This window comes from Podarcis liolepis (genome assembly GCF_965112155.1).
Source record: "Podarcis liolepis genome assembly, chromosome: 11".
NCBI lineage: Eukaryota > Metazoa > Chordata > Lepidosauria > Squamata > Lacertidae > Podarcis > Podarcis liolepis.
In genome coordinates this window covers 49,093,514-49,107,345 of record NC_139565.1, presented here as the reverse complement: position 1 = coordinate 49,107,345, position 13,832 = coordinate 49,093,514, and the positions used below count along the sequence as shown (strand labels likewise).

General features: G+C 44.1%; 1 protein-coding gene across 1 annotated transcript in view; it reads right to left on the bottom strand.

Moving 5' to 3' along the window:
- The window catches only part of ADAMTS12 (ADAM metallopeptidase with thrombospondin type 1 motif 12), a 114,750-nt gene extending 103,480 nt beyond the window's left edge, over positions 1-11,270 (bottom strand). Inside the window, exons 1-2 of the mRNA XM_083465688.1 lie at positions 11,038-11,270; positions 7,763-8,124 (exon numbers count right to left, since the gene is read on the bottom strand). Coding sequence (XP_083321814.1) covers positions 7,763-8,124; positions 11,038-11,164 — 489 coding nt within the window. The 5' untranslated portion in view covers positions 11,165-11,270. The remainder of the gene's footprint in view (positions 1-7,762; positions 8,125-11,037) is intronic.
- Between the last annotated feature and the right edge of the window lie 2,562 nt (positions 11,271-13,832).

The window sequence follows — 13,832 nt, the reverse complement described above, 5'->3', positions numbered from 1 at the left end:
GTCTTTTACCTCTCTCCCTCCCATTTCCCTTCCCTTCATGTTTTAATGAAACATCTAGTCTCTACTTGGGGGCGGTTATGGAGGGAAATGATGAGAAGTTTGGGGCTGGAATTATCAATAGTGGATCAACACAGGAATCCAGCCATTACACTGTCCTCACTGAGGAAGCCTCACTGGGTGATCTTTTAAAATGGAGCACCCAGGAGGGCTGGGCGATCTGTGTACCTTCCTGTGTGTGTGCACATGAGAGTGTGTGTGATTTATGGTCCCCAGTGGGTTTTTCATGACTGAATATGGCCCTTGATAAGATTAGGCACCTCTTGGTTATTTTACAGCAAAGTGTCAATGCACCAAACAGAAATCCCTGGCAATAGATAACTTCTATCACCCCCCAGTCAGATAATCAGTGATCAGGGACAATGGGAGTGATAGTCCAAAACATCCACAGGGCACCAGTTTGGGAAGGCTGCAGTGAATCATCCTTTGAAAGCCCTGCCTTACATGTTCCTAAAATGTATTTATGTTTCATCTCTATAAGAACACCATGCTCAGTGTTCTTCGCTCATTTAAACATCCAAGACAGCTCAGAATTTATAAGCAAAGGATTCCAGACAGCTGAGCTATCCAGCTGCCCAAAAGGCTATTGGAAAAGGAACCAAGAAGAACACATGGTTCTATTTCTCTGGGACTTGAGCTTCTCTTATCTCTCCCTCTTTCCTCCCTTTCCATGGGACCTGGATGACTTCCAAAGGTCCATTCGTATAATCACTTATATTTTTTAATGCAAAAACAAACATAACAGCAGCAATAAAGTATAGACAAGCGCATACTTTTCTGCTGTATGGTATCCACTTCTGAACAATGACACTCAAATCACACCCCTGTCCTTACACTACAGAACCATGCTCAGGATTTGATTATTTCATATGCCACCTGTGAGACCATAAAATTTTGTCCTCAGAGCAATTGAGGACACACAGTGACTTATGAATTAACCAAGATAGTTGGCAAGGAGGCCATGTACATGAAGATAACCGGGAATTTTTTATTGGTGTTGGGGAGGATTGTTTCAGATTCAGAATGAGACCCTGGACGCCTGCCTTAGAGCTATGTGGGAGTCATAGAAACTGTCAGCATTTACTGTTGCCATAGTCTTCCCTTCCATCAGTGAGAAGCTCAACACACCTGTCATTGCTGAGAGGAAGGCGGGTGTATAAATGTGACAGGATGATTAGAGACTTCCTCTCTATGAAGGCAGGAAAGGCTTAGAGAGCAACAGATTGACACAAAGATATCTCAAGAAATCAAAAAGGTGGGAGGGGCTGGACTGAAAACTGTGCTGTTTATCCTGTGCTGAGATGGAAACTGCATGCAAATGACTATCACGTTACTTTTGCACCGGGTTACTGCATCGCAGGCTAACCTTCCAGCTCATTCTCTCTCCCCATAAGTGAAAACACTCCAGAAGGAATCCTTTTTGTTAAGGAATGCTTGGTGGTTCATTTGTTCCCCACATTGCCTTCAAGAAGCTAAAAAAAGGAGGGCAAAAATATATACTGATTGTTTCATACACTTATCCACGCTGTGGTCTAAACCACTGAGTCTCTTGGGCTTGCTGATCAGAAGGTCGGTGGTTCAAATCCCTGTGACAGGGTGAGCTCCTGTTGCTCTGTCCCAGCTCCTGCCAACCTAGCAGTTCGAAAGCACACCAGTGCAAGTAGATAAATAGGTACCACTGTGGTGGGAAGGTAAATGGTGTTTCTGTGTGCTCTGGTTTCTGCCATGGTGTTCTGTTGTGCCAGAAGCGGTTTAGTCATGCTGGCCACATGACCTGGAAAGCTGTCTGTGGACAAACGCCAACTCCCTTGGCCTGAAAGCGAGATGAGCGCCGCAACTCCATAGTCACCTTTGACTGGACTTAGTCATCCATACCTTTAACTTTATATATATTGCAAGGTTTATAAATAGTTACTAGAATTTAAACAGAAATACAACACATCATAGTGGGGGCAACTGTGGTCAGAGGAACTATGTATCTACTTGCTCAGACTTCTGTTCAGCCACTAACTGTTGGTGGGTAACTTCAAGGCCTCTCTCACTCTCCTTTCTTACAGTCCAGACGGAGTTTTTCAGTGATGATGATGATCAAAAACTGATGTGGAAATGTGGGAAACTGAACGAAAGACCGGAAAAGTGAGAAACTAAAACTGTCAGATTCACCCATCCCTAGTGCCATGTTTATCTTTTCTTCTCTCTGCCTAACCAGGAACCTGTGTGTTTAGCTTAAGGCATAGGACAGTTCTGAGTAACAGCCAGGCTTTATGTTTTCAAAAATGCAGATCAGTCACTGCTCCCTTATCCCAGTATCTGAGATGTTACTAGATACCAGCAGCACATTGCTGATATTTAGTCAGGCTGCAACCTCCACATTGGAGCTGAGTAAAGAAGCTATCAAAGCAGTGCACAATAAAGGGAGAATTTGATAAGACACAAACTCTAAAAACAATATAAACCACTCATAAAAACTCTATAAGCAATAAAACCATTTCTACCATTATACAATTAATGTTCCATAAATTGACTAGATCACACTTCAGGCAATGCTTTGTCATTGGCAGCGGCGGCGCCGGTGTGGTGGCAGCGGGAGGCCCCATTAGCTAAAGTGGCACCTCAGGTTAAGAACAGTTTCAGGTTAAGAATGGACCTCCAGAACGAATTAAGTTTTTAACCTGAGGTACCACTGTATATATAACACTCTGTCAGTTTGTTTTTATTTTGTACATAGGAGTGAAAATATTAGAATTCCTCTGGCTCTAGGTCCAGCATGGGTTGAGACATGTGGACTACCAAAACTGTTGGACAAGCCAGGAGAGGAATTTGTAGAGTACAGGGAGAAAAGTTTGAGATGTATAGATTTTGAATGTTGGCAGGTATACATCTGGCAACAGAGTTGTGAGAAAGGGAATTGCTGGCAGGAAGTCTGCATTTCTATAGCATGAGGTACAAAGAACTTCAGAATCAGGAATGGGCTACAATGACAAATAGATCATATTTAGGCTGGGTGGGGGGAGAAGCAAGAAGGGGATTTCTCTATATTGTGCTTGCCCTGGCAAGTGTTGAAGGTTTCTGTCATTCCATGCTTTTGGCAGCAATTGAACAGCTTGCTATGCCAAGCATTTTCTTACTGAATTTGTAAACTGACCCTTGATGATAATGTTTCCACTGTACGGCTAATGAAAGGAGAGTTCCTTCTCTATGCCGACAGCAAAATGGGCAACATACAAGTCAGTTATTCATGGCTATCCTTTGGATTATGTTACTCATTCAATTCATTGATACGGGAGCATTTGGGCAGCCTAGTCCACCATGACTTTGCTCATTTTCTCCACTTAGCAGCCAGTCTCTTCTTACTGTTATTTCATCCATTCAGTTATTCCCACAGTGGATAGATCCTGTACCCATGTGAAGGAATGACACGGACCATTAATAGAATCATAGGAATTGCAATTCCCATATAGACAATGGAATCAGGGGTCTACTGGAGAAAAACCAGTGTGGATTTAGAATGGAGAGATCGCAGTTCAAATTTTTGCACAGTCATAAAGGACTGATCTCAGGTCAGTCATGTTTCCTCAGCATAAAGGCCTTGTAGGATTGTTGTTTGGATAAACGGGGAAGGGAGCTATGTGCAACCTGCTGAACCAGAAATGAACAAATCTATCAATTTCAGTTGTCTGTGCTTCTCTCTCTTTTTTCCCATGTTAAATGCAGTTCTCCACATTTCCACAGCAATTCATGATGATGATGATTTTTCAATCCTCATGAACATAAGTCAGCATGTTAGTGAGTGGTTGTTGTTGTTGTTTAGTCGTTTAGTCATGTCCGACTCTTCGTGACCCCATGGACCAGAGCACGCCAGGCACTCCTGTCTTCCACTGCCTCCCGCAGTTTGGTCAAACTCATGCTGGTAGCTCCGAGAACACTGTCCAACCATTTCATCCTCTGTCATCCCCTTCTCCTTGTGCCCTCAATCTTTCCCAACATCAGGTTCTTTTCCAGGGAGTCTTCTCTTCTCATGAGGTGGCCAAAGTATTGGAGCCTCAGCTTCACGATCTGTCCTTCCAGTGAGCACTCAGGGCTGATTTCCTTCAGAATGGATAGGTTTGATCTTCTTGCAATCCATGGGACTCTCAAGAGTCTCCTCCAGCACCATAATTCAAAAGCATCAATTCTTTGGCGATCAGCCTTCTTGATGGTCCAGCTCTCACTTCCATACATCACTACTTCCATACATCACTACTGGGAAAACCATAGCTTTAACTATATGGACCTTTGTTGGCAAGTTAGTGAGTGCTAGAAACCCTGAAAAGCAACACTTCACATTGCAAAATTTTGCTGCAGGTCTCCCTTGTTTTATAATGACAGATTGGTAGCAATATTCCACTAAGATTTCCCTGTTCTCTCTTCCAAATGAAACCGATGTTGCAAAGGCTGCCATAAGGTTTATTTGTTTGATGGCTTGCTTGTTTATTAAATTTATATCCCATCCTCCCTCTCAAAGGAGCCCTGGGCAGCTTCCTTCCTCTCTAAGGGTGGGGGGGGGACATGAAATGATATTATTTTTGTATTCAGTGGCGCTTATGCTTTCCTTATTTTCGTGACTGCCTTTGTATTCTACTAAGCTACATTTCTGTCAGCGATTGAAAGGCGCAATATTCCGAGAGGTGGAGAATGTGACCTTTGCCACAGAGAATGAATCACTTTTCCAGTGTTTATCCATCTGTGAAAATGGAGAGCGATTAGCCTGTAGAAGGAAACATCTCCACTGAAGATAGCATTCAGTATTTTGATGCAGAAATAAGATGCATCGTCTCAGTGCCGGATTTATGTATAGGCTAAATAAAGTATAGCTTAGGGCCCCACTCTCTTGGGGGGCCCCCAAAAAAATTAAAGGGAAAAAACCTGGATGTACATTTCAAAAATATAAGATAAAAAACAAATAAAATAAAACCTACATACAGCAACAGTGTTGTGTTTTGTGTAGGCTCCTATGATGTAAGTAATGGGCCCCACCTGCTAGCCTGCTCCCTAAAATATCACTGGTTTGCTCATTATGAGTCTTTGTAAATTGTGTTTGTAAAGGAACTTTCGTTATTGCCAAATGCCAATGTGTTTGCATTATTAAGTTTGTTATGAATAAAAAAATCATTTTAAGTTAGAACTTAATAATTATTTCACTATTAATCTACTTCTTCTTAACTGTATTTCAGTTCAACAATTACAGTGGTACCTCGGGTTACATACACTTCAGGTTACATACGCTTCAGGTTACAGACTCTGCTAACCCAGAAATAGTGCTTCAGGTTAAGAACTTTGCTTCAGGATGAGAACAGAAATCGTGCTCCAGCGGCGCGGCAGCAGGAGGAGGCCCCATTAGCTAAAGTGGTGCTTCAGGTTAAGAACAGTTTCAGGTTAAGAACGGACCTCCGGAACGAATTAAGTACTTAACCCGAGGTACCACTGTACTTTGTTAAAATACATATTTTGTTGTGTGCAAATGGCTTTAGATACCTATTAGGTCTCTAAATTACCATATAGCAAATATTCAACACAAAAAACAGTGACAATTTGTTGTTGACGAAGGACAGCTGGACATATAAAGGACCCCATTAACTTCAGTAGTTTGGGCCTCATCAAACCTAAATCCAGCCCTGATCGTGTTCAGTGGTTTCCTCCCCCTCAAGTGTGTAAGGCTGCAGGTCTAATTGCACAGATAACACACACATACACACTCATTAACATTAAAAATCTTATTGTATGTGGGTTGCTGTCTGCTATTGTCTGGCACAGAAGGCAAGTATTACCTTGAAAACAGCCTCACACTGGCTATTTTTCCAAGACACAATTACTGTAGCACTTTGATGTACATTGTTTTGCTAAGTGGAAAAACATTTTGTTTCTGAAAAAAATACTGAAACGCTATTTACCAAAGAAATTAAACAAAAAAACCAGCAGTTGTTCATTTACTAGAACCATGCATTTGATGAGCTCTCACATCCTCTCTCTGAATTGAATTCTTGGGTACACAAGTTACAGACTTATTCATTATATGCCCATGCCACCCCACCCACCTGAGTTCTGTGGGCGGTTTGCAGTCCTTTAGAAATACAAAATACAACGCGGCATGGGACCAACATATAACTAGCAAGGGCAAGCACTAAGGCTTAAATCTCTGCCCCCCTTGACTATGTAAATATTCCTATAGTCACATTTGCACAGCACATGTAAGGAAATTGTATTTTAAATTCTCCATATAGTTTTCATTATTCTTTCATGTGCTGAAATGAAAGCCTTTCATTTGTATCTATACCAGGCCTGCTGCATGCAATCGACTTTGTTTCTGAACAGTCAAAGGATCTTTTGCAGGCCTGTAATGTTTCCAAGGAAGGAATTTTCATTCCGCGCTGATGGGGTGGGAGCAGGGGGCTGTCCCACACATGTTTACATTGGCCTAGCTGGATCTGCAGTTGTTAAGAGGGCTGGGAGGTTTGAGGACACACTCAGGGCATGTATTCTGGAGACTACAGCAAGCCTGCTAACGCCTTCTCTTTCTTTTTGTGATTAGGGGGCCTGGTCAAAAATCCAATACTTCCTAGATTCTAGGGGTTCTGCTTGGCCAATCCTAGGGAGCTATTCGTGTCCTACATGTGGATTTCCCATAGGCCAGGAGCAGGGGAAACCTTCTGGTCTGGTGAGCCAGATCTTTAGAGATCTTTAGGAGAGCCAGTATGGTGTAGTGGTTAAGGGCAGTAGACTCCTAATCTGGTGAACCGGGTTCACTTCCCCGCTCCTCCACATGCAGCTGCTGGGTGACCTTGGGCTAGTCACACTTTTTGGAGGCTCTCAGCCCCACTCACCTCACAGAGTGTTTGTTGTGGGGGAGGAAGAAGGGAAAGGAGAATGTTAGCCGCTTTGAGACTCCTTCAGGTAGTGATAAAGCGGGATATCAAATCCAAACTCTTCCACTTCTTTATCTCCCCGCAACCCAGCGGATCAACTTTGATAGGCCGGAAGGACTAACCACCTGTCAATCATCTGATGACAGGTGATGGGTACGATCGCAGTCCTACGTCAAAGTTGGCCCACAGGTGTGGTGGGGAGACAGTGAAGTAACACTGAGCAGGACTGAACTCTCTGCAGGATTCTTAACAGGTGGGGGTAAATCCTGCTGTCTGTATGTGGCTGTTACCTGTGGAGAACTGGCAGGCGCAGCCAATGCAGAACTGAACCCTCTGCCTGTCAGCTGACATCACTTATCCATCTGCATGATGTCTCCTGATTCACAGGTGGGCATGGTTTTGGGGGAAATGGACTTATGGATGGAACTGGATCTCAAGGATCCTTATCTTCTTGATTCTCACCACCAAATACGTAATTGTTTATCATATACCATGCAACTGTTATGCAAAACATCATTTACTATGTAATTGCTCAAGCCTTGCACAGCTTCTATTATGGCATGTAGGGTGAGTTGTCAGGGTAAATTAGTCATATCAGTTTATAGGCAGCTCAAGCCACAGAGGCCCTTAATCCATATTCTTAGCCATGAATTAAAACAATTAACCCGCAAAGAGATCTGAACGTTGATCTTGCCTTCCACACCCTGAAGCATAACTCTTGAATTTGGACCAGAAGCTTTTGGTTTGTGAATACCTGAAATTACCAATAGCAATGAATATTTCATGCTAACTCTGTCACTTACTAGTTCATTGCAAGTGCTGATTGCTGCCTTCCCAGTCTTGAAATCTGGCTGCATGACTGTCCCAGTCAGGTGGCACGAAGTTTCCGAACGCCGAACCATCTTTGCACGGGAATAGTTGCCAGATCGCCTTTCCAGAATATAATTATTGGACAGTAATCCTTGATGGAGGGTTAAGTTAAAGAACAGGTCCTTGTCTTTGTGCTTAATCTTATAATACACTTGACTGTCCTTTTTCCTGATGTCCCTTTTACTTCTGACAGTGGTAGCATGGTGGTGCAAATTGTAAGACATAAACTTCCCGGCCGCATCGACTTTTGCTGGGCTTACCACTTGGTAGTCTTGCAACGTTTTGATAAAATTATCTGGGGGAGAAAAGGAGCAGAAAAATTAGCTTTTCACCATAATAATAATAATAATAATAATAATAATAATAATAATAATAATTTATTATTTGTACCCTGCCCATCTGGCTGGGTTTCCCCAGCCACTCTGGGCGGCTTCCACAAAGACCAAAAATACACTAATATGTCATACATTAAAAACCTCCCTGAACAGGGCTGCCTTAAGATGTCTTCTGAATGTCAGGTAGTTGTTTATCTCTTTGACATCTGATGGGAGGGCGTTCCACATGGTGGGCGCCACTGCCAAGAAGGCCCTCTGCCTGCTTCCCTGTAGCTTTGCTTCTCGCAATGAGGGAACCGCCAGAAGGCCCTCGGCGCTGGACCTCAGCGTCCGGGCAGAACGATGGGGGTGGAGACGCTCCTTCAGGTATACAGGACCGAGGCCGTTTAGGGCTTTAAAGGTCAGCACCAACACTTTGAATTGTGCTCGGAAATGTACTTGGAGCCAATGTAGGTCTTTCAAGACCGGTGTTATATGGTCTCGGCGGCCGCCCCCAGTCACCAGTCTAGCTGCCGCATTCTGGATTAGTTGTAGTTTCCGTGTCACCTTCAAAGGTAGCCCCACGTAGAGCGCATTGCAGTAATCCAATCCTTTGCCCAACCCTCTTTTAAAGCCATCCAAGTTGGTGGCAGTGAGTTCCATAGTTTAACTAGGTGCTAAGTGAGGAAGGACTTCCTTTTATCTGTCCTGAGTTTTCCAACATTCGGCATCATTGGATGCGGATGTTCTAGTTCCATGAGAGAATGAGGAAAATAGCAGGGATAGGGAACCTGTGGTCACCCAGAAGCTACTGGACTGCAGCTCCCTCCATTCTTGACTGCTGGCTATGCTGGTGGGGCTGATGGGAGCTAGGATGCAACGATATCTGGAGGGCTACGCTTTTCACATTCCTGGAATAGACCCTTCCCATCACATTAAGTTGTGCATGGTATGTTGTGTGCCTTTCACAATTTTGTACTGGTGGAAAAATATCTACGAACTGGAGGACTGGCAGAATTCAGCAACTTGAGAGGATCTCAGCTTGCTTCCTTTTAAAAAATCAAGTTCCTAGCCCCTGTGGTTTGTGTCAGGCAGGAGAGGATCCAATCCCCCCCCCCTCCATGGCATGTTGCCAGGAACGAATAAGACAAGGATAAGTTCTTAGCAGCTGCTTTTTATTCAATATGCACAGAGAGAGGCTTGGAAATGAAGCCTCTTGGAATAACGACGTTGCCCCGAGTGAGTTTCCACCCTCTCCCTCTCTCCCTTCATGTGTCATCACTACAAGTGCTGAGAAGTGGCCTCTGCCTCTAAGCTCTTTGCTCTCTTACTTTCAATGCTCGCCGGGTTCTGGGAAAGGGGGGGCCTGGAATGCTTTCTAAAGACGCTGTGTCTGTCAGCTGTCGCCTCTCTGGTGCATCTTCTTCCTCCTCTCCCATTATTTCCCAGGTTTCCCTCTCATCTTCCTCTGAGCTGTGACCTCCCTCAAACCCATGTTGTAATTCTGAACTGTCTTCTTTGCCACCATTCCTCCTCTGCCCAGTCCCTGACAGCTTGGAACTGCATCCAGGGGTGCCCAACCTTTTTTCAAAGAGGGCCAGATTTGATGAAGTGAACATGTGTGAGGGCCGACCGAAGTTGTTGATTGGAGTTATTGAGCCTTTTTTAAATTAATTAAACCGACCAGCGGGGGCCGGATTAGGCCCCCAAAACAGACTTTGGACATGCCTGGATAAGCAGTGCCTGTGAAAATGTCAGAAATAAAGTCCAATGTCAGCATAGCTCCACATATTCCAGCAAAAGAAAACGGGGTAAGAACAAAAAGCAGAAGACAATGCAAATTTGTTTGATGCACAATAACTCAGGTATTTTTTCCCCCTTGCAGGGTGGCCCTAAATGACAGGGTCCTTCCATATGAATCCATGCTCCCCAGTCACATGCTGTGTTCTTATGCAGTAATAATAATAATTGGGCGGCTTCCAATCGAGCGTTAAAAACAATGCAGCATTAAATATTAAAAACTTCCCTAAACAGGGCTGCCTTCAGATGTCTTTTAAAGATAAGATAGCTACTTATTTCCTTCACATCTGAAGAGAGGGCGTTCCACAGGGCGGGCGCCACTACCAAGAAGGCCCTCTGCCTGGTTCCCTGTAACCTCACCAAATGCCCCTGTAGCTACCAAATGACATTACATTTCTGTCTTTCTTTTGAGTAATAGGAAGGGGAGTGATGGTGCAGGCAGAATTAATATATTTGTTTGAGAGCCCCACCTTGAACAGAAAATCCCTGCATTGCAGGAGGTTAGACTAGATGACTCATGGGGTCCCATTCCAACTCTACAATTCTATGATTCTTTGGACATTAAAAGGGCAGCAATAGCCAGTTCGTTACAGGAGTTTTCAAAACCAGCCACCCTCAGTTACTGCTGGAGGGAGGCAGCAGTCCATCTCAGGACAAATAATCCACAGTCGCCTGCCACCCGTTTTGTAACTGCTCGGGCAGGGGTAAAGCGTTGCAAGCTGTCTGTTTGCAAGAAAGTTTGCCGTTGCTCGTCGCTGGTTTTAGCGTGCCAGCCTTGTTCTTTGTGGGGCTGCGAACAGCTGCTCACAGCATGTTCAGAGTGTGCCAGGGAAGATGCTCAGCTTGAGAGGGGAACGGTTTACAAAACGGCATTAAAGTTTTATTTTTTTAAAAAAAATAATAATTCGTAAAGTCATGAAGATCTGCAAATGCTGAAGTGGCTAAAGCTTATTCGTACAAAAGGTTTGCTTACAGGCGAGGCCCTTCTTTTCTACAACAAGATTAGGAATGTGGAGAGGGGAAGAGAGAGATGCCACGTTGTCAAATGCTAAATGCAAGAGCCGCTTTAATTAAAAACAAGAGAATCGACTGACCTTGCCTCTTGTCTGGAAAGACAAATCTGCCCGGTGGAGGATTCCTACCATAGCACAACGCCTGGATATTAAGGAAGTGGACCCAGAAGGAAACGTTTGCGAGCCAGTTTCTCTGAATACATGGCATGTTTTATTTGCAGGAAACTGAGCGCCTCTTTCAATGCCTAGTTGAAAGAAAGCGGTCAAGTTGCATGGCCAAGGGCTGTGGAAATTAATGCACAAAGAGAGCGGGGAGAGAAAAGAAAATTCTCTCAGAGAGAAAGGCAGAGAGGCTTTTCCTGAAAAGGGGAGTGCTTAGGAGTCTTGGTGTCTGGTTTCTGGAGAGAGGGGGAAGGAGGGTGGTGGTTGAGCGAGGAAGCGGTTTCTAGGGAATCCCGCTTTTGCACAGAGATGAGCATGTTGTGGAACTGGGAGGCATAAGAAAACCTTCTCTGCTTGTCTATATATCCGCTGGCTCCGGAGTTACTTGGGTTTGGAGGAATCCGAAGAGAGTAAAACAGGCAGGTTCCTCTTCCCCACAAAACACTAAGCATATGTACCCAGAAGGAAGTGCCACAGAGTTGCACAAATCTTACTCCTGGGAAAGTGGGCACAGGATTTCAGCCATCGGGCGCTTTCTGCATTGCCCAGAATGTTTTAACGTGGGCTGGAAAATAGAAAGGCATTTGCACAAAGAGCGTGAGCGAGGGAGGTGCGGGTTTCAGTGCCCAAGTGAAAAATACCATTTATATGATAACGGCATGTTCTGGCTCCAGAACAATTCAGAACCAAGCAAAGTGATCCACTATTCTGATGTCCGGCTGTGTGCCCAAGCAACTACAACCAGGGTTTGATTTTAGCCAGGATTTAGACAATGCGAAGACTCACTGGAACACAATGATTCTACATGCCTTTGAGCATGTGCAGAGTGCAGTTTTCTCACAACGCAAGAACCACAGCTGGTATTAAAGAATGCTGCTTCCAGATCATGCCTTGTGGCCCTCATCCCAGGGACAAGGTCTGCTGCCATGATATGTAATAGAGGACATCATTTATATTATATTTTATATATATATATATATATATATATATATATATATGCCACATGATTGAAAACAAATCCTTCTTTGTTTGCCTTTTACTAAACCATGAATTTTCATTTAAATTTTCAGCAATAGCAATGGACCAGATTTGACTGTACGATGAATTCTTATTTAACCCCTCTGAATATTTGCCCTTTCTTACATTAACCATCCTGGCTCCTAAAAATAAACATTGAGCCAATCCTTTATCCAATGTGTTGTTCATATCCCCAGTAATGTTAGTGAGGGGACTGGTATCAGTTCTTTTTTGTTATTAAATTAATTTCTATGAACACCGCCTCCCCAAAAGCTGACCTAACACTTCATTCTTCATATATATTTTCATGGTGAATGGATAGTTTGAACAGGGCAGGGTGAAAGGGCATGGGAGACGATGCAGGTTTTGAATGATCTGGAACATGTTTGTTGTGATTCGAGGACCTGTCCCCCGCTTGGGAATAATAAAAACACGTGGACACAGTATATTAGGTTAATGGGCGAGAAAAGGCCACACTTTTTTTGATTACAGCATGTGAGAGGTATTGGCTTAGGCATTGGACAACAGCAAATGTTGACTCCACCCACTCGGAGAGGGGTGAGTCAGACGGGGGTTAACCACCAGTAGGGGGAGCCTGTTGATGCAAATACAACTATAAGCTCTCCCCTGATGTCACCGGGGGTCGTGCCATGACCCCCAGCCACACAGGGCATTGGACAGGATCCACGACTGCCGGATTCCTTTAACGGAATACCCAAAAGTGAAAGGGTAGGCGATGGCCACACCTTCCCCTTCCATACACCAACAACACATTCCAATGCCTAACCGCCAAATACCGAGAAAGTTGTGACAATTGCTACGAGGTAGGCGGAAAAAACCAAGAGGCTGGTGCCAATTTGCAGACAATAAGAACATCTTTCCAAGAACATCTTGCCAGAAGCTTATTATCAGTCCCCAATTTCTCTAATAACTATTTAATGGCTTAAGCGAAACACTCTGACAAATGGTATTAAAAGCAAGATGTCAGGGTTGAGAAAGGGGAATTTCTCAAGGGCTAAGAAGATCATTTTACCTCATATTATTGACCTGCTCTCATTAGCAAGCTGCTGGGGACTACTTTAAAAGTGAAAACTGACGATGAAGCAGCTCTTGGCTAGATGCTTCCGAACTGCTGCTTTCTACTTCTCTCCTAGTGGTTTCCTACCAACCCTGCGATACCATTAATTCTTCCGCTCTTGATCCTCTGTATACCAGGCAGGAGGCACATCCATCACACTCGCTTGCCAGTTACCCTCAGCGCTGAAGCATAAAAAGCTCCAGCTTTTGTTCAGTCTTTCTTTCAAAATCTGGACATCTCCACGCCAAGAAAAGCTGCACCTGCTGGATGTTGGCCTGTCATACAGCTGTAAAAAAAAGAAAGTGCCGAGGCTCTATCACTAGTGGGATTTCTGCCTGTTCTGGCACAACTTTCTGTGGCACAGAGATTTGGAACTGAACTTGTTTAATCCCTACCTGTTGGAAGATCTGCATGCTGGGAGGAAAGTCAAGAGGTGCCTCTCCCCCCCCCCAGTGCAGTGATGGGTGTGGGGGAGGGACCCAGAGAGTTTCACGGTAAATGGAAAGGTGAGGTACAATATAATTAAAAAAACAAAATAGGAACTCTACCTGTTGAGTTTCCTCCAGTGAGGCAACACATTTTGTCCATTTCTCTGTTGTTTTATCATCACAAGAAGTCT